The sequence below is a fragment of the Balaenoptera ricei genome, chromosome 1 (assembly GCF_028023285.1).
Source record: "Balaenoptera ricei isolate mBalRic1 chromosome 1, mBalRic1.hap2, whole genome shotgun sequence".
NCBI lineage: Eukaryota > Metazoa > Chordata > Mammalia > Artiodactyla > Balaenopteridae > Balaenoptera > Balaenoptera ricei.
The window spans coordinates 7,969,413-7,988,783 of NC_082639.1; the positions used below are offsets into that span (position 1 = coordinate 7,969,413).

General features: G+C 43.6%; 1 protein-coding gene and 1 non-coding gene across 4 annotated transcripts; one reads left to right on the plus strand and one right to left on the minus strand.

Annotated features, from left to right (window-relative positions):
- Window positions 1-6,409: 6,409 nt before the first annotated feature.
- Window positions 6,410-17,851, minus strand: DFFA (DNA fragmentation factor subunit alpha). Of its 3 annotated transcripts, none has more exons than XM_059912706.1 (6): window positions 17,645-17,851; window positions 15,259-15,420; window positions 13,517-13,659; window positions 9,019-9,208; window positions 8,650-8,798; window positions 6,416-7,713 (listed from the first exon to the last, which is right to left on the minus strand). In XM_059912706.1, the coding sequence occupies exons 1-6, from the start codon at window positions 17,781-17,783 to the stop codon at window positions 7,501-7,503; spliced, it is 996 nt and encodes a 331-aa protein (XP_059768689.1). In that variant the 5' UTR covers window positions 17,784-17,851; the 3' UTR covers window positions 6,416-7,500. The 3 variants fall into 3 exon arrangements, with proteins under 3 accessions (XP_059768698.1, XP_059768689.1, XP_059768707.1); XM_059912724.1 differs by having other exon boundaries at window positions 7,581-7,713; window positions 8,678-8,798; XM_059912715.1 differs by lacking the exon at window positions 15,259-15,420 and having other exon boundaries at window positions 6,410-7,713.
- Window positions 7,078-7,150, plus strand: LOC132355001 (small nucleolar RNA SNORD77). The gene has a single exon (XR_009499497.1). It is a non-coding gene; the product is annotated as a small nucleolar RNA SNORD77 (small nucleolar RNA).
- Window positions 17,852-19,371: the final 1,520 nt, after the last annotated feature.

Consider the following 19,371-nt stretch of genomic DNA (forward strand, 5'->3'; position numbering starts at 1 on the left):
CAGCCGTGATCTTTCTTCTTTATGCAGTTGTCTTCTCTTTCTCGTGTAATTTGAAAAGTAGTTTTTATTTAAACTCCAAAAACACTCAATACTGAGTGTCTTGAGTAATTTGGAACCCAAAGAGAGTATTTTTGATAAAGATTTTTGTGGCTATTTCCGTTATTGTCAATGCAGCCATGGGGCTTTCCTTCCACCTTCATTATGTGCTTACAGGTTGTTCTGTCCTTGTCTTCCTTGCTTTGATTTAAAATAGCTAAAAGCTACATATTTAAGTGTTCAGAATAACAGAGTTTATTTTGATATAAACTGTCTAATTTAAACAATATTTCCCCTATTAAAAGCAATTTTTAAAAATAATTTTATTTTTATTTTTATTATTTATTTATTTATTTTCTTGGCTGTGTTGGGTCTTAGTTGCGGCACATGGGATCTTTTATTGCAGCACGTGGGCTTTTCGTTGTGGTGCGCGGGCTTCTCTCTAGTTGCGGTGTGCAGGCTCACTTGCCCCGTGGCGTGTGGGATCTTAGTTCCCCCGACCAGGGATCGAACCAGCGTCCCCTTCATTGGAAGGCAGATTCTCAACCACTGGACCACCAGGGAAGTCCCAAAAGCAATTTTTAACATTGTGCTCAAAGAACAAAATGATTGTTCCTCATGTTTTAGCTAAAATTAATTTAAAAACAAATGTCACGCTATTAGGCAGACAACATCATGTTGACATGCTTACAAAAGTTACATTCGAAACTGCTGTTAAAAAGTACCTGTACTAATTTTAACTAGTAAGTTAATATTAATTTGTTACAATTCTTTTTATGGAGGAGAGCTTCAGGCTTATTTCAGATCAAGCATAGTGAGCAGTGCTGCTGATTGCCTCCACTGCTGATACAAGGACTTCCAGAGTCACAGGGTCCGGACTTCATTTGGAGACCGATGCATATGATATGTGTATAGTTGTTATATTTCCCCTTTCCTCAGTAATTTCCCACAGAAGTGAGTGAATGGTGGGTAAACGAGGGGGAGATTCCTTTCTGTGTGATATAATGCAGAGCAACTGTCGAGCCCCATGTGGACCAGCATCTGGGTCCCCTGAGATGGAGGCAGGAGTAAACAAGTGCTCAGTTCCAAACCCTAATCAAATTTCAGTTCTCCCCTGTAGCCCTGAAATGCTTCCTTGATTACACATATTGTTTATGGCTCTTGAATCACAGACTCTAAAGAAAACTTCCAGCGTGAGGTTTTTCAGATGCTAAACTTTGAAGCTTAGAGATTCAAACCTGGAGTTACAGAAAGTTTCTGAGGGTCAGGGCTATTATCAGGAAAACCGGCAAAGGCTGGCTGGAGGGCATTGTGATATTTTCTTCTCTGGACACCAGGGGAGCAGACTCACGGAGTATGACTGCTGACCGTTCCGTTCTGTTTTCCACAGAGCTGAGCTCATATTCATAATTACTAGCTGAGTAAAGTATAATGTGATGGAAGTGCCTTAATAGCATCCACATTTCCAAACACAGCAGCTTTCAGAGACCAGTAATTGGGTCAGTGCGCTGGTGGAAGATGCCTGCCTGAAAGGCCAGCTAACCTTCAGAACTGAAGTTTGTTCTAGAAGAAAAGCATGCTGTTTTTCAGTTTCAGTTGGGGTCATACATACAAAGTCCTTAAGACTGGAGATTGTAACTTTTTTTTTTTTTTTTTTGGCCACACCGTGTAGCATGCGGGATCTTAGTTCCCTGACCAGGGATCGAACCTGTGACCCTGCAATGGAAGCACGGAGTCTTAACCACTGGACCACCAGGGATGTCCCTGTAAATTTTAACTAAGTAATATCTGAAGGAAATGAAGCTATGCTAATGACACTGCCAGGAAATTCATCAAGTTTAAGCCTACCTTAGTTCAGGGGCCTTGATAAAATGTTAACTGGCATCAACTGCATGTTAGACTAGAGTAAAATGCTCATGATTAATAAATTAGGGTAAAATGGGTAATTAGGGTGATTTCCTACTATCTTAAAGTCTACCTTTGTGTAGTTCAATATAATCAAATGTGTAGATCTAGGCCATCAAGACCTGGACAGCTTCTAATTCATTCTCTTGCATTTATTTCCAGTATTTGTCACCAGAATAGATCCTTAACTGCTAAGGAAGAATTGATGTGGCATAAGCATTCGACAGAAATCCTTTCAGAGTATTCACATGTCAGTGCTGACAGCAAACCGTTTCAGTGGACAGTCAGACCAGTGAGCTCATGGGAGATACGTAAACACCCGGAATTGACAGCGCCTGCTGAAGGGATAACCCACATCTTAATAACAGCAGCTTCTTCAATAGAGATGGGGATTCGCTTTTGAACAAACCAGAAGAGGAAATGTCATTTAGCTCTGAAAAAGAAGGAAGTTTTCTGTTTCTAGACGAGGAAGGAAGAGGCAAAGGACAGCTGGGCAACCCACTATTTCTAGCTTCTCATAACCCTAATAAAAATTAACACGAAATTATCCTTTCTATTTATAATTAAATAGTTAAGTGAACAGATACGTGTTTGTCTTATTAAAATAACTGTAAGCTGGAGAAAAAGCTAGAATTTTCTTGGTGATAGTTCTTGTAACATGATATTAGAAAATACCGAAGAAAATCCCATAGCCCTGCATTAACCTGTTGGTTCACTTCCTTATAATTGTGGAAGTGTTGTCTGACTTAGTTTGAGCAAACAGCTAACTTTAAGGATCTGCAGTCTGAAAATTTAATGCAGCTCCTGGGGAGGAGTGAATCTGTTCCCTTCATTGGAAGCTTCGGAATAGGACGGAGGACTCCACCGCCCCCCCCTTTATTACTTAAAAACCTTAAGTAATATAAGACATAGCCAAAATAATTTAAGGCAAAACCCTATAAATATACCAAAATAAGAAAAAACCCTGAAGGCAAAAAAAAAAAAAAGATAAGAAAAGACTAGATAATTAGGAAATTAAAAAATCTGGTTAGTAAAGGCACATTAATAATTCTTGTAATTAATGTATTTTTTTAACAGACTACTATTATTTTATTCCTTTCTCTCTGGAAAATGAAAAATCCATTAGTTTTTTTCCTTTTGCTTTTACCCAGAAATTAAAGGTTGGTAAGTGGTAATTAGCACAGCTCCTGTCAAAGCCAGTTGCCTAATGGGGACCGACATTTGACTTGAGTTGAAAGAATGGAATATGGCTAATGTAGAGTTCATTAGTCCCAGTTGCTTTCTTTGACGTTCTTTTCTCCTAACGTAAGAACAGGCATGCCCTGCTCTCTCTCTCTCTCCTCTCCTATTTTTAGACACATTGCTGTGCTGCTACATTTCTATTCTAGAAGGCCTGGAGGCACAGTGGTGTAAGGAAGGTAAGTGGCAGCTGGGGCAAAATAACTCTCACTCCACATTTGGTCTAGGGTTTGCAGACTAAGGTCTTTGCTCCTGCCCCCATCTCTGGCCCTGGGGAGGTGAAGGGACCCACTGGGTTCTGTGCCCTTCCTCATACTTAACTTCATTTAACCCTTTCAATCTTGGGGCCTTAGGCTAACCTTACATTTTTGGAAACTACTGTCCCATAAGGTTAGACTCAACGTGGGTCTGTCTCACTCCAAAACCCATAGTACTTTTTCCACTCTCCTATGCAGCTGAGATGCTTGGTGGGTTTGTTTCAAGTACAGAAGACCAATACCAACACCCAGGCCAGTCAACTAAAGCTCTACTGTGTATTTGACAGAAATAACTGAAGAAAACATTTTTCATTCAGCAGGGCAAAGATGGAAATGTTGCAGAATTGGTGAATAGAGATGCTATTCTATTATTTCTGGAATACAGGCTTCCTTTACTACTGGGCTAACTACACAGCGTTCACAAGGCTGATTCACTTCTCTTATGCCACCAGCACAATGACTACAGTTAGAAATCTTTGGGCAATCATGTTGCAGACATATTAGGCCTTTTCCAGTTGGAGCTGACTCCAACTTATTCCATTGGTATTAACAAAACCAGTCATCTGGATGTAGAGTAGGAAAGAGTATGTGGACTTAAGAGAAAATGCAAATAAGTAGAAAGAACACTGGAATTAGAACCAGAAGACCTGCCTTTGAACCCTGGCCCTCCAATTAGCCTTGTGACATGAGGCAAGTCATTGACCCTCCCTGAGCACAACTTTGCTCATGCATAAAATGAGAGGCGACAAGCCACGCCCTGCTTAGCTCACTCAGTTTTGAGGCGCCAATGTGGTAGGTGCTGGCACAGAGCAGACTACAAACTAATATAAAAATCCTCAACTGGCATTACTGCCCCTCCAGGGGCATTCTGAAAATGTGTGGGGCTGTTTTCAGTTGCCTCAGTACCTGGAGGCTGCTACTGGCATTGAGTGGGTGGGGTGGGAAGTGGGATGCTTGTCTCCCTGCAAAGCACATGACTGCTCCATACAATGAAGAATCATCCCATATCCCGTGTGACGTTTTCCCCCTACCTGACTTTTATATGTCATTCTGGATGTTCATAGGGATGAAAACCTCTTCCAAATTAGCCCCAAACCTAATTCTGTTGTATATGTAAATACAAAGTATTTTTTCCGGTTTTAACGTTCCCTGGATCTATCAAGAATGCAGCCACCTTGTAAATGGAGGATAGATGTGTTACTCTGTCCAGAACGTCACTGTTTTGGGAAATCCCATTACAAAGGGCAATGCTGCTTGTGGTATTTGAGTTGACAGTCACTACACACCGTGCCTGGCTGCCTCTAACAAGTTCACAGTAATTCAACGGGTAAAAGTACAAGCATCTGACAGCTTCATCGTGCCTTTCGTATGGCCGTCTCCAGAAAGTGACATACTGAGATACACACCATTCTGTTGGAAATTATTTTCCTTTATTTCTTCTGAAATACTACATTTGGGGGTATTATGTTGATGAAGGGTATGCACATAGGTAGGTTATCAGCTCTGGCTTTCATTTAAGGATAATTAAGAAGACATTATAAAATATGCTATTAAAGAAGAAATACTGGGGCTAATAAGTGAGAAGCAAAAGCGTAAGGCATTAGTAAGAGTATGCTGAGTAGGTCTGAGTCCTCCTTGAGGAAGGGCATAGGAGAAGGAAACAGTTCTTTTTGTTCTGTTTGTTTTCTGTACCTCTCCCTCGCCCTAGGACTTACTTATTGTTATATTTCTTTTTACTTAATAATTAGCCAATGTATCTCTTAATAGCATTCTATTTTCCTCTAAGATGCTTAAAAAGTAAGTCAAATAAGTCAGTAACTAATTATCTTTTCCCTGCAAGAGAGACTGCATTGTAGATTACAAAACCCGAAGAACAAGCGTGTACAGAAACGGGGAATATAAACCAGAAGTCTCTGCTTTGCACCCAGAGAGACCTGGAGTCATATCTTTTTTTTTTTTTTTTAAACATCTTTATTGAAGTATAATTGCTTTACAATGGTGTGTTAGTTTCTGCTTTATAACAAAGTGAATCAGTTATACATATACATATGTTCCCATATCTCTTCCCTCTTGCATCTCCCTCCCTCCCACCCTCCCCATCCCACCCCTCTAGGTGGTCACAAAGCACCAAGCTGATCTCCCTGTGCTATGTGGCTGCTTCCCACTAGCTATCTATTTTACATTTGGTAGTGTATATATGTCCATGACACTCTCTCACCCTGTCACATCTCACCCCTCCCCCTCCCCACATCCTCAAGTCCATTCTCTAGTAGGTCTGTGTCTTTATTCCCGTCTTGCCACTAGGTTCTTCATGGCCTTTTTTTTTTTTTCCCCTTAGATTCCATATATATGTGTTAGCATACTGGTATTTGTTTTTCTCTTTCTGACTTACTTCACTCTGTATGACAGACTCTAACTCCATCCACCTCATTACAAATACCTCCATTTCATTTCTTTTTATGGCTGAGTAATATTCCATTGTATATATGTGCCACATCTTCTTTATCCATTCATCTGTCGATGGACACTTAGGTTGCTTCCATGTCCTGGCTATTGTAAATAGAGCTGCAATGAACATTTTGGTACATGACTCTTTTTGAACTATGGTTTTCTCAGGGTATATGTCCAGTAGTGGGATTGCTGGGTCGTATGGTAGTTCTATTTGTAGTTTTTGAAGGAACCTCCATACTGTTCTCCATAGTGGCTGTATCAATTTACATTCCCACCAACAGTGCAAGAGTGTTCCCTTTCCTCCACACCCTCTCCAGCATTTATTGTTTCTAGATTTTTTGATGATGGCCATTCTGACCGGTGTGAGATGATATCTCATTGTAGTTTTGATTTGCATTTCTCTAATGATTAATGATGTTGAGCATTCTTTCATGTGTCTGTTGGCAATCTGTATATCTTCTTTGGAGAAATGTCTATTTAGGTCTTCTGCCCATTTTTGGATTGGGTTGTTCGTTTTTTTGTTATTGAGCTGCATGAGCTGCTTGTAAATCTTGGAGATTAATCCTTTGTCAGTTGCTTCATTTGCAAATATTTTCTCCCATTCTGATGGTTGTCTTTTGGTCTTGTTTATGGTTTCCTTTGCTGTGCAAAAGCTTTTAAGTTTCATTAGGTCCCATTTGTTTATTTGTGTTCTTATTTCCATTTCTCTAGGAGCTGGGTCAAAAAGAATCTTGCTGTGATGTATGTCATAGTGTTCTGCCTATGTTTTCCTCTAAGAGTTTGATAGTGTCTGGCCTTACACTTAGGTTTTTAATCCATTTTGAGTTTATTTTTGTGCATGGTGTCAGGGAGTGTTCTAATTTCATACTGGAGTCATATCTTATGGAGATTGATTTAATGACCTTTTTATACCCCCTGCTGATAAAACACATTAGAAAACTGAAAAGTTTCACAGTGGTAATGCATATAATTTCACAATACTGAATTAGATATTAGAAATGGTGAATTACACTCCGTATGTCCCTATGGTCTGCAAATTTAATACGTGCCTTTAAAACAAATGAAAAAATTCCTTAACTTGAGAAACAAGATTGTGGCCGTAATCAACACTCTGATATGTCATCTTCTCTACTGTTATTTGTGTTTAAAATTCTACCGTTCCATCTTTAGAATAAGAATAGTGGGTCTATTACTATGATGGTTGCATAGTTCAACAGACTGAATCGTGAAAGAGATAGATATACCATTTATCTGATGTAGAAGAAAAAAAGAGTAAAAAAAAAAAAAAAAAGAATAGTGGGTCTGAAATATGACAATTTCTTTTCCCTGCCCTTTACAACTACTGTTAGAGAACATAAGAACTTGCAATTAGAGGAGGTGGGATATTGCTGGTGCAGCTCTATGGTTCAAAATAGGTCGGAGAGCCCATGTGGAGATCTGGAATAGCTTTTCTGGAAAGGGTATGAAGCCTGTCTTCCAGCCTGTTCCAGGAGAACATTCTGGAAGGCAGGGGGTAGAGGAGTATGTAGGGAGCTACAAAGATTAGGCTGAAGGTATTTACTGACACTGACACAAAACCTAAGGTTTTCTTTGGCATATTTCTGGCTGCCAGCTATGTGGGGTCTCGTTTGGCTTGTTTGGGATTCTGTACTTCTCCAGGCAGCGAACTCTTCCTTGCTGAAATGCTCCTCAGAGAATACAAGCTCTGTACCTGCTGGAGGCGCAGGCTAAGTTCCTGATGACAGGTCTGTTGAACAGCTTCCGTCTTCTTTATGTCCCAGTTCAAAGCAACAGCCAATGCTTTAGGGTCCTCCTTGGCAACCAACTGCGGCAAGAGTAAGAACCATTAAGAACCAGCACCTCTGCTGCTCTCGTGATTTTCTTTAGGGGGGGGAGAATCGGCAATATCAGTCTATGTCATGTCTTTATGCTGAAATGCCAGGTCTCCTTCATATTCAATTGTCACAGGCCTCGTCTCACCATACAACACCAACAGGGAAGGACCTCTAGAGAGTAGTTTACTTGGAGCAACAATAAAGTCCTCCGCACACAGGAAATTTAGCCAAGCTCAAGTCAGTACAGCTTCTTTCCCTTCTAGCTACACCAAGGAAGTACTGGGAACAGGGACAAGGGTGAAGCATAAGAAGGAGCACCCAGGGACTTCCCTGGAAGTCCAGTGGTTAAGATTCTGCACTCCCACTGCAGGGGGCACAGGTTCGATCCCTGGTCGGGGAACTAAGATCCCACATGCCACTCGGCATGGCCAAAAATAAAATAAAATAAAATAACTGTGAAACAACTGATGAAACAAAAACACAAGCTACAGCAAATCCCCCCCAAAAAAAAGAAAGAAAGAAGGAACACCCACTTTGACGGGTTCCCTTCATCAAGCCTCCAGTTCCCTGGTCTGAGAGTGCAAGACGATCCCCTCGAGTGGGCCTTTCTCAAGGATATTTTATGTGCTTCTATGGCCTATGGATCTTTTTCAACCACTGACAGATGCATCTCAGAAGCCTGAGTCCTGCTATTCCTCCCTGTCGGGGTCAGACACTTCATTACCTACTTTGGACCAGAAAATAATGTTTGATGATCTGAGGGAGTGCACCCATTTTGTTTAAGGTTTGGATTAAATGAGATGTTTGCAAATGCTTTGCATATAATACTGGGCAAATTGACAGCTACGATTCAAGGTCTGCAGAGGTGAAAAAGACCTGATACAAGCCTCTCCTTGCAAAGGTCAGGGTCCCTGGTGCTCGCCCACCTCCAAATCTTGACTAGACAAACTCAACTCTGGAGCGGGTTTCTCCTTCAGCGCAGTAAGAATCTGGCTCGTAAGTGCAATTTCGGAGGAGCTCTCTCCAATACCCGTGTCAACTGCATCCCTCTCATCACCGAGGCCAGCTTTGGACTCTGCAAAGCAGATGTGAGACAGAGATCAGCACACCATGTACACATACAGCCATACCAACATCCAGCCAGAGCAATCAGCTGGGCAGACAGAAGCCGGTCATCTCAAGATGCCAGCAGCTGTGGCTTCACTGTTTTTGACCACATGGTAAGCATCCGGCTCTCTCTCAAGGAGAGGCTCTACTGAGTTCTCAGTGTAACTCCCGCAGCCGATGAATCCTACCTTGCTGCTTCAACAGGATGCTGCCCTCCTTCTCCAAAGCCCGGAGGTAAAGCTCCAAGAGCTGCTTGGACTGACGGGCTTCCTCTCTCTGGTCAAGGACCTGCTGGAGGGTGTTCTGGAGCCCTTGGACTGCGACACGACTTTGGCTGAGTTCCTGAGCCAGCTCTGAACATGGGACATCAATAAGCATCTGACAAACAAATACAGACTTTAAGAAATTGGAAAGTACTTTCTAAACGTGATGTTACAGCTCTCAAATACATCAATTTCGCAGACTCATTTCATCTAGTTCCCAAAGTTACCTAATATGGCTGCCTGAAAGTCAGGAAAGAGGCATGTAATTTTTTCAGTTTTCCTCTGGTGAAAAAATTAGGAAAATATTGCCTTAGTGCCTTATTAAAAACAAAACAAACAGAAATAGAGTCACAGATGTAGAAAACAAACTTATGGTTACTGGGGGGGGAGGGGGAAGAGGGATAAATTGGGAGACTGGCATTGACATATACACACTACTATATACAAAATAGATAACTAATAATGACCTACTGTACAGCACAGGGAACTCTACTCAATACTCCGTAATGACCAATTTGGGAAAAGAATCAAAAAAGAGTGGATATATGTATATGTATAACTGATTCACTTTGCTGTACAGCAGAAACTAAAACAATATTGTAAATAACTGTACTCCAAATAAAAATTAAAACAAAACAAAATCCTGATATTAAATAACCCATTGTACATTGTACAGAATATAAAGGAGGAGGTGTATGATCACTTGTACAATGAATCAGTATGAGGCTGTTTCAAGCAAAAGTCTTTCTGATGGTTTTAACCTTAAACATTTTTATTATACATGTTCGTACTTTGAACGACTATTTTTCAAATATAAACTACTCAGCTTTTGAATGACATGTTCAGTCTGTGAAATAAGGGAGACCTCACTTATCATACCCTAGATCTTAAGAAGGCTCAATCTTTCGGCATACACAACACTAGATTAAAAATAGTCTTCAGGGCTTCCCTGGTGGCACAGTGGTTAAGAATCCGCCTGCCAATTCAGGGGACACGGGTTCGAGCCCTTGTCCGGGAAGATCCCACGTGCTGCAGAGCAACTAAGCCCGTGTGCCACAGCTACTGAGCCCTCATGCCACAACTACTGAAGCCTGTGCACCTACAGCCCGTGCTCTGCAACAAGAGAAGCCACCGCAATGAGAAGCCCGTGCACTGCAACGAAGAGTAACCCCCGCTCGCCACAACTAGAGAAAGCCCACGTGCAGCAATGAAGACCCAAGGCAGACAAAAATAAATTTAAAAAAATAATAATTAAAAAATAAAAAAATAATAAAAAATAAAAATAGTCTTCATAAGAGAAAAGATCAAACTGTTGAAATTCTTGGAGAGTAAATCTAACTTCAGCTGCAGATTAGAATATGGAGCTTAATAAGAAATACAATAATAAGCGTTTGCATTTCTCAAGCACTTACCATATATCAGTGAGAAAACTGATGTAAAACTCTTAGGACAGAAAGTGATGAGGAGGGCTGCTCTAGATTGGGAAAGGCCTCTTTGAAGAGGTGACTTTATAAGTTATCCTTAACTTTCATATTGCATCAATTTTCGAACAAGTAGTATTAATATACATTCATAAGGTTCAAAATTCAAGAAGTACAAACCTTACGAGGTAAGTACTAGTATTACCACCACCTTACACACATGAGGAAAGTGAGGCAAGAGCAGTTAATAACGTCCCCAGGATCAGTCAGTCTTAGTTCTAATCCTCAGGACGCTGTGTAATTGACCCCTGTGCCCCTCCCTTCGCTCCCATCTGTTCTCACTCCCCATGGTCCCCGAGACGGTGGTTCCTTTCCTCTACCTGTCGCGTGGCCGGCCTCTGCAAGCTCCTGTCCTAAGCTTCCCCGTGGAGCCTAGCTGTCAGGGCCAGGCTCACTTACATTCTGGTGTCCCTGTTTCGGTAATGACGGCTGTGCTCCTTATTCTAGGGGTATCATAATATGCTAGTCTGTTGGGATGGGAAGGGATCTCGTGACCCCTTTCTGTTTCTTTTTTTTTGGCCATGGGGCATGTGGGATCTTAGTTCCCCAACCAGGGATCGAACCTACGCCCCCTGCAGTGGAAGCACAGAGTCTTAACCACTGGATTGCCAGAGAAGTCCCCCCTTTCTGTTTCATAAAACAGGAAAAACAAGAAAGAAAAAAATCAAGCTTGCTCCTGCCCTCCCTCTGCCTGGAACACTCTGGCCCCAGCCTTTCCATGGCAGGCTTCCTCTTGTCCTTCAGGGTCTCCTCTTGGGACCTGCCAATGTTTCTCAACTAAATTCTATGAATTTATTCTATGCACAAGCATGTGTGCAAAATGACACTGATCTAAGCTTTTTGCAGCACTGACTAGAATAGCAAGACTGGTGACAACCCACATGTCCCCCAGTGGGGGAGTCTCATTAAATAAGTCATGGTACAGGCATGAAATGGAATATTATGCAGTGGTGAAAAAGAGGTGAGGATGTCTTTTATAAACTGATCTGGAATACTTTCCAAATCTTTCTTTAAGACAGAGTAGAGGGCTTCCCTGGTGGCACAGTGGTTAAGAATCTGCCTGCCAATGCAGGGGTCACGGGTTTGAGCCCTGGTCTGGGAGGATCCCACATGCTGTGGAGCAACTAAGCCCGTGTGCCACAACTATTGAGCCTGTGCTCTAGAGCCCAGGAGCCACAGCTACTGAGCCCACGTGCCACAGCTACTGAAGCCTGCATGCCTAGAGCCCATGCTCTGCAACAAGAAAAGCCACCGCAATGCAATGAGAAGCCCACGCACCGCAACGAGGAGTGGACCCCACTCACTGCAACTAGAGAAGGCCTGCGCTCAGCAACGAAGACCCAACACAGCCAAAAATAAATAAATAAAATAAATAAATTTAAAAAAAAATTAAAACAGTAGAGATGCTTCCACTTGTGTGATATAGGGGAGGAGGTGGAAACACTTATGTATTTGTTTGTATATAAAATATCTCTGGAAAGGGAAACTGACAGATTGGTTGTCTCCAGGAAGGGGAAGTTGGATGGCTGGGGGCAGGAGTCAGACTTTTCCTGTATATCCTTTTTTTTCTAAGCAGCTTAATTGAGGGATTTCCCTGATGGTCCAGTGGTTCAGACTCCATGTTTCCAATGCAGGGGACGTGGCTTCGATTCCTGGTCAGGGAAACTAAGATCCCACATGCCCCATGGCCAAAAAACCCCCCAAAAAACCCAGCTTTATCGGGATATAGTTAATATACTATACAATTCACCCATATAAATAAAGTGTATAATTCAGTGGGTTTCAGTATAATTAGTGGTCTTATAATAGTGCAATCACCACCACAATCAGTCTTAGAACATATTCACCACCCCAGAAAGAACTGTACCCATTAGCAGTTCCTCCTTATTCCTCCTCAAAACTCCCCACCAACCCCATCCCTAGGCAACCACTAATCTACCTTCTATTTCTACGGACTTGTGTATTCTGGCCATTTCATATAAATGCAATCATAAAATATGTGGCCTTTCATGTCTGGCTTCTTTCACTTAGCATAATGTTTTCAAGTTTTATCCATGTTGTAGCATGTATTAATACTCCATTCCTTTTTATGGCTGAATAATATATTCCACTGTTTGGATATACCACATTTTATTTATCTAGTTATCAGCTGACGGACATTTGGGTTGTTTTACTTTCTGGCTACCTGTGTATCCTTCTATACCTCTTGGATTTTGAACCATGTGAAAGTATTAATATGATTTATTCAAAATAAATATACAAGTTTAAAAAATTACCAAAAGGTCACCTCCTTTCAGGAGGCTTCCCATCACCCTTGGCACACTGCCCTGTCTGACATGCTGCTTATTTTGTCTGCCTCCTTCCACCAGGACTTGAGTTCCATTAGAGCAGGGACTGTGTCTGGCTTGTTCACCATTGTATCCCTGTGCACAGAACCATGTCAGGCAGAGGACAAGGGCTCAATAAGTATTTTTTTGAGTTAACAATACTATTTTTATCCTAATTCTACTGGAGAGGAAACATAAGCAGAGAGGCTAAGTTACCGGTTCAAAGTCATAGAGGTGGAGCTAAGATTTAATCTGCATTCTTTAGCAGTACATCCTTGACCCACGCCTTGGGCCTAAATGGGTCTAGGTGGGGCCTTGACGTCTGTGTTTTTAAAAAGCTCCACTGGTGATTCTGATGCAGGGTGAGGGGTGAAAATTTCCTACTCTAGGTGAGAGAATTAGAAAATGAAGAACCTTGGTTGTCATCTAAGAATTACTTAAAAATTAAGAAGCGATGAAACTATTATGGCAGGATGCATGGCAACTAAGGTGCTGGGGGCAGCACAGGCCGGAGGAGCGTGGCTACGGGCAGCGGAGGAGCGTGGCTACGGGCGGCGGAGGAGCGTGGCTACGGGCGGCGGAGGAGCGTGGCTACGGGCGGCGGAGGAGGCTTACTTGGAGGTCCTCCTCGGACAGGAGGACGATGCTGGACAGGTCTGCTTTCAGCTGCCTGGCCACATTCTTCCACTTCAACCCTGCCCCGCTGTCTGTTTCATCTCCGTCAAAGGACTCTTGGGTAATCCAAGCCGTACCTCCATCTGATACATGGGAGAAAATGCCGGTCAGAGTCAGATTAACCGGAAGTGCTATTTTCACTTCCTCCTCCAACTCAGACCTCGAGGATGTCGGCACATCCTTCCGACAGATCACTTATAATAATTTCGATGGTGAAGGAAGCACCTTTTCTCAGGGATTCATGGGAAAGCCAATCCCCATCTAGGACCTTAATTTTCCCTCTTGTTCCATCTTCCATTTCTTTCTTTTTCTTTTTTTTGGCTGCAGCAGGTTTTAGCTGCAGCACGCGGGGATCTTTGTTTGGCATGAGGGATCATTCGCTGTGGCGCGTGGGCTCCAGAGCGCATGGGCTCTGTAATTTGTGGCACGCGGGCTCTCTAGTTGTGGCGTGCAGGCTCAGTTGCTGTGGTGCGAGGGCTTAGTTGCCCCGTGGCATGTGGGATCTTAGTTCCACGACCAGGGATCGAACCCACATCCCCTTCATTGGAAGGTGGGTTTTTTTTACCACTGGACCACCGGGGAAGTCCCCATCTTCCATTTATTTCTGTGTGAAACTGCTCTGTATTCTTTTACGGAAGGAAGCCACTTAAATCCAATGTATGCTTAGGCATACCCAGGATACTGTCACACTTCCCTTTAGGTTGGTTTTTGTGTGTGTGGGTGTGTTCTATTTCTGCATCCCAAATCATTCATCCTCATCGGCACTCCTCCTGTGCTTGGCGATGGGGCTTACCCTTGACGGGAGGAGCTGCAGCCACTGTTTGCTGTCCCCTGGGCCCGCGTACAAAGGTGGCTGGGAAAGCCATTGCTGAAGGGTGACTTCCTCACTTTAGTGGCCTAGGGACTTTTCTCAAGACACTTCTTTAGCTCTTTGATCCTTGCCCGTCAATATTAGTTCCCTTTGTATTTCCAGTGAGGACGATGCTAATGATGGTGATAGGTAATTATTTATTCGTCTTACTGTGTACCAGGTGAGATCTAAATGCTTTCTATCAGTGGCTCTCAGCTGGGAGTGATTTTGCCCATCCCACACCCAGTAGACGTGTGACAATGTCTAGAGGCATTCTTGCTTGTCACAGTTAGGGTGAGGAGATGCCGCTGACACCTAGTAGGTAAAGGCCAGCGATGCTGCTGAACGCCCTGCGAGACACAGGACAGCAGCCCCACGACAAAGGATTCCCCGGCCCGAAATGTCAGCAGTACTGTTGAGAAGCCCTGGCTTGATATGTACTATGTTCTAGTATCCTCACAACAACGCTAGGAGACAGGTACTGTAATTATTATCTCAATACGGGGCTGAAACGTTAGATAATCTGCTCAAGGTCACACGGCTAGTAAATGGCAGAGCCAGGATTCAGACCAGACAGTGTGACCCCACCCGCGGCACAGATCTCTCTGCCTTGCTGCGTTTTAGTTGCTGTCGGTCTGTGAGTTATTTGAGAACTGAGCCCATCTCATTCATCTTCATCCCCAGACTCAGCACCACTCTGGTATACAGAAGGTGCTCAGTAAATGTTTGCTGCATAAATGCTTAAACAGCCAGCCAAACAGCAACCAGGTGCCTATGCAGTAAAATAAATCATGATGGATGGTATATTGTATATACGGCCAGCATTTCTTACCTGAATTGTTGTAAGCCCACTTCTCATTCCCAGCCAGTGCCACAAACTTAGTATTGGCAGGAAGACACAGGAAGTAATCGTCATCATCCACTATGGTGCCATCCTCTGCCAGGACCAGGGTGACTGGTGCCAGGGACTTGTCAATGGCCAGAATGTCACAAGCTGAGAGAAATAAAATATTGGTAATTGACAAGTATCCCTAGGGAAATTACATCTGTCCTTGCACTCTCAATATGTATGCCCCGGGACTTCCCTGGTGGCGCAGTGGTTAAGAATCCGTCTGCCAATGCATGGGACACAGGTTTGAGCCCTGGTCCGAGAAGATCCCACATGCCGCGGAGCAACTAAGCCCATGTGCCACAACTACTGAGCCTGCGCTCTAGAGCCCGCGAGCCACAACTGCTGAGCCCGCGTGCCTCAACTACTGAAGCCCGCACGCCTAGAGCCTGTGCTCCGCAACAAGAGAAGCCACTGCAATGAGAAGCGCGCGCACCGCAGCGAAGAGTAGCCCCCGCTTGCCTCAACTAGAGAAAGCCCCCGCGCAGCAACGAAGACCCAGTACAGCCAAAAATAAATTAAAAAAAAAAAAAGTATGCCCCCAGAGCCTAGAAAAATCCCTGGTAATAATAACTGTAATAACTATAATGATGACCACTAGCACTAATATAACACTTACCATGTCCCTGGTACTGTACTAAGTGCTTTTCAGATACAGCATTTAATTTCATAACAATCCTATAATGTAGACACTATTGTTACTCCCATTTTTATGGACGTCAAGCCCAAGGCTCAGAGAAGTTAAGTAATTTGCCCAAGGTCACACAGTAAGTGGCAGAGCCGGCATTTCAACCCACACAGTCTGGCTCTTGAAAATGTGTTTTTCTTTCAGCTACTCTACACCCACATTAGGAGGCACTTGAGCCTTTACTTGGATGAACAACAAACCAAAGTCTGATTTGATTCCTTGAGAACAAGCAGTCTTTCATTCATTTCCTCAGTGGTCTACTCAAATTCTCCTATGTGTCAAATGTCACAAAGAAAAAAGAGAAAAAGAAAAGAAGAAAATTTTAAAAAAGAAAAGAAAAAAAAATGACTTTATGTTCTCGCAGTATCCTTTGCAGCCTTACTAACCTATAGGAAAGTATAAGAGAAGCAGAAGGCAGAAGTTTGTAACAGTAGCTTTTCATCTTTATGATCACTGGGCAAGAGGCTTTGTCCAGGGCAGGTCTGTACCATCCCATTGAGTAATGGCAATGCCTAAAATGCTAATGGGACTAGACTAGGCAGAGAAGTAGCCAAGAGACTACAAAGATCATTGGGCAATGCTGTCTTCCACCCAAATAGAACAGCAAGCCTTGCATAGGCCGAGCTCCAGAAACACAAGCACTTACACAAGCCTCTGTGCCAAATGCAACCAGCCACTGCACTGAAGGGGCACTAAAACTTAAGCAACTTCATGCCAAGCAAAAAATATGTAAACACTTATATGGCAAAAGCCATGTCACTAAAGCATTTAGAGTGCTTTGGCTGTTCCTGCATCTCTGAAAGACATCTGTCTGATATCTGTTGGGCTTGGTGACTCTGGGGGAAGCCCTGAACATGCTGACACAGACGTCCACTACATGCCCAGGGATGACACACACGTTTAACGAATAGAACTTCTTTGAGTAAGCAATTTACTGCTACAGGCCAGCAACGTGTAAGTCGTTTGAATATATCATCTCCTTCCAGACTCCCAGTCCTGTGGAGCAGGGCTGGAAATACACCCACTTTGCTGAAGAGAAAACTGGGAATGGAGAGATGGTTAAGTGTAAGGTCAGGTAGCTAGTAACAGTATGCTGCTCAGAGTTTCTGTCAACTCGGTTACTCACAACAGACGTGCCTTGTCTGGCCCTCCCGGATGGTCGGTAACAGCTCCCTCTTTACCGCACAGGTACCTGCCAGAGCTGACTGTAGAAACCCGCTCCCACCCCGCCGTAGGCTCAGCTGGGGGCCCCAGTACCACCTTAGGGAGCCTGAGTGGCAGGAATACACTGGACTGGGTTCGATCCAAAATCTGAGTCATCTAAGGGCGAAGCACCGAAGTAGAGTCTGTCTTAATTCGCATATTGCTTCTCGTCTGCCTCTCCACCATATGAATCTCACACAAGATAAATTCAGTTAAAGCGCCTGTAAACGCTATGAAACTGCTAAGTCGCCATACCCACTTGAGTCATCTCTGTTCCAAGGCTCCACTCGAGCGACAAGAAGCCCCAAGTCGCCTCTCCTGACCCCGCCTTGCCCCGCCGGACATCCCCACCTCTCCCCGGGTCCCTTCAGCCCGGGCCCCGGGTCCCTTCAGCCCGGGCCCCGGCCCCCCAAGTCCTCGCCCCCGTCCCGTGCCAACCCTTGCTCCTCAGCTCCTCGAGGCAGGAGGCCGCCACGCCGTGCTGTTCCCGGCCGTGGTTGCGGCACAGGAGACACTGCTTTAGAGCCCGGATCTCGCTGGGTTCTGGAACGCTGGGGCCCCCAGCCACCTCCGTCATCTTCAGGGTCTGACCTGACCGACGCGCGGACGTCAGGGGAGCTGGATGCGGGAGTCCTACCCAACTCCACCCCCCGCGGCATGCCGGGAGATGTAGTTCTCGCTGTAGCAAATCAGGCGTGGGACCAAGGCACGCCGGGAGATGTAGTTCTAGTTGCGGCTAATCCCCTGCGGCCCCGGGGGCATGCCGGGAGCTGTAGTCTGTGGGTTCAAAGCTGACTTAGGTCGCGCAATTCAGACCCCGGAGGTGTTTTTTTTTTTTCTGCCTTATATTAAGGAGTTGCATTCGCGCGTTCAAAATGAGGTCAATAGGGATTTATTTTGCATTATGAAGGACACGCCTGTATACTCCCTTGAACTGTTAGAGCACTCCTTTCTATATATATAGATAGATGCAAGATATTAATACATAAAGCAGTGTCATTGTACTGTTTTAATTTGTTTTTCCTTTCCAACCTGAACAGATGTATAAAATGTCTCAACCTTCACGCTGACCTGAAGGAAGTCAGTTTTAAAAATTGCTGACTGTAGTTTTCAGTCTGGCTGAAAACATAACAGACAAGCATAAGATACTCGCACATTTCCACTCTTTCGATTCCCTGCTTCAGCTCTCCAAATTGGGTTGGGACCTCGGAACGAAATGCTTAAATAACTAGATTAAACATTAAGGTCTCAAATAAATCAGAGGGAAAAGGGTAAATGCGAACCACATCACTGTTGAGATTGTTCAGATGCTGCTTGACAACATATTTGTCTTTGTTCTAATACTGTTACTTATGGAAAAGTCTGTGTTTTTCACTCCTGAAAAACTAACATTTAAGATTAAAATAATAATTAAAAAATTATCAGAAAGTTTCCTTGCTTAAAAAGGGGGCATTCTATATAAACAAGGAATAATTATCAGCCCGTATTCATTCAGGGTCAATCTCTTTCATATTTTGTTATTAAAGGAAATCAGATATTATGAGAAAAAGACATGTAAAAGTGTTTGGTAGGACGAATTGTTAACTGAGGCAACCCTTTTGAATACACCATCAATGATCAAAAAACAACTGCAATGGAACTGACTGATAGTTCTAATGTATGCAACCCTTTCGTATAATTTCACAATTAGCTTAAAATCTAACAACTCAACCGCTATAAAGTGATAACGGTTCGTAGAAGCCTCTCCTCTCCAAAAAGCCCCCTCTTCTGAGTTCTCCTAATAGACCTGCATACCGTTATCAGACTCCTAGCTCCAAGGTGTAATTGCGCGCGCGCGCGCGCGCGCGCGCGTGTGTGTATTTGGCCTAGACTTGAGAGCAGGGGTTGAGTCTTGGATCTTTTTATTTCTCGCGGCTACCAAAGTGCCTGGCAAATGGTAGGCACCCAACTGAACCATCAGTTAATTAATTAATTAATTTCCAGGTTTCTTCACATTCATTCATTTATTAAATACTTAGGGTGTCCCTACATGTGCCCAAGGCACTGTGAAGATGGGCAGAGATTTAATTCAATAAGTATAACATACATATAAGAAAGCAAAAAGGACAGGCATCGTTCTTGCTGGAAAGCAGAGACCTAACGGAAAGAGTGAGCGGTGTGGGGGA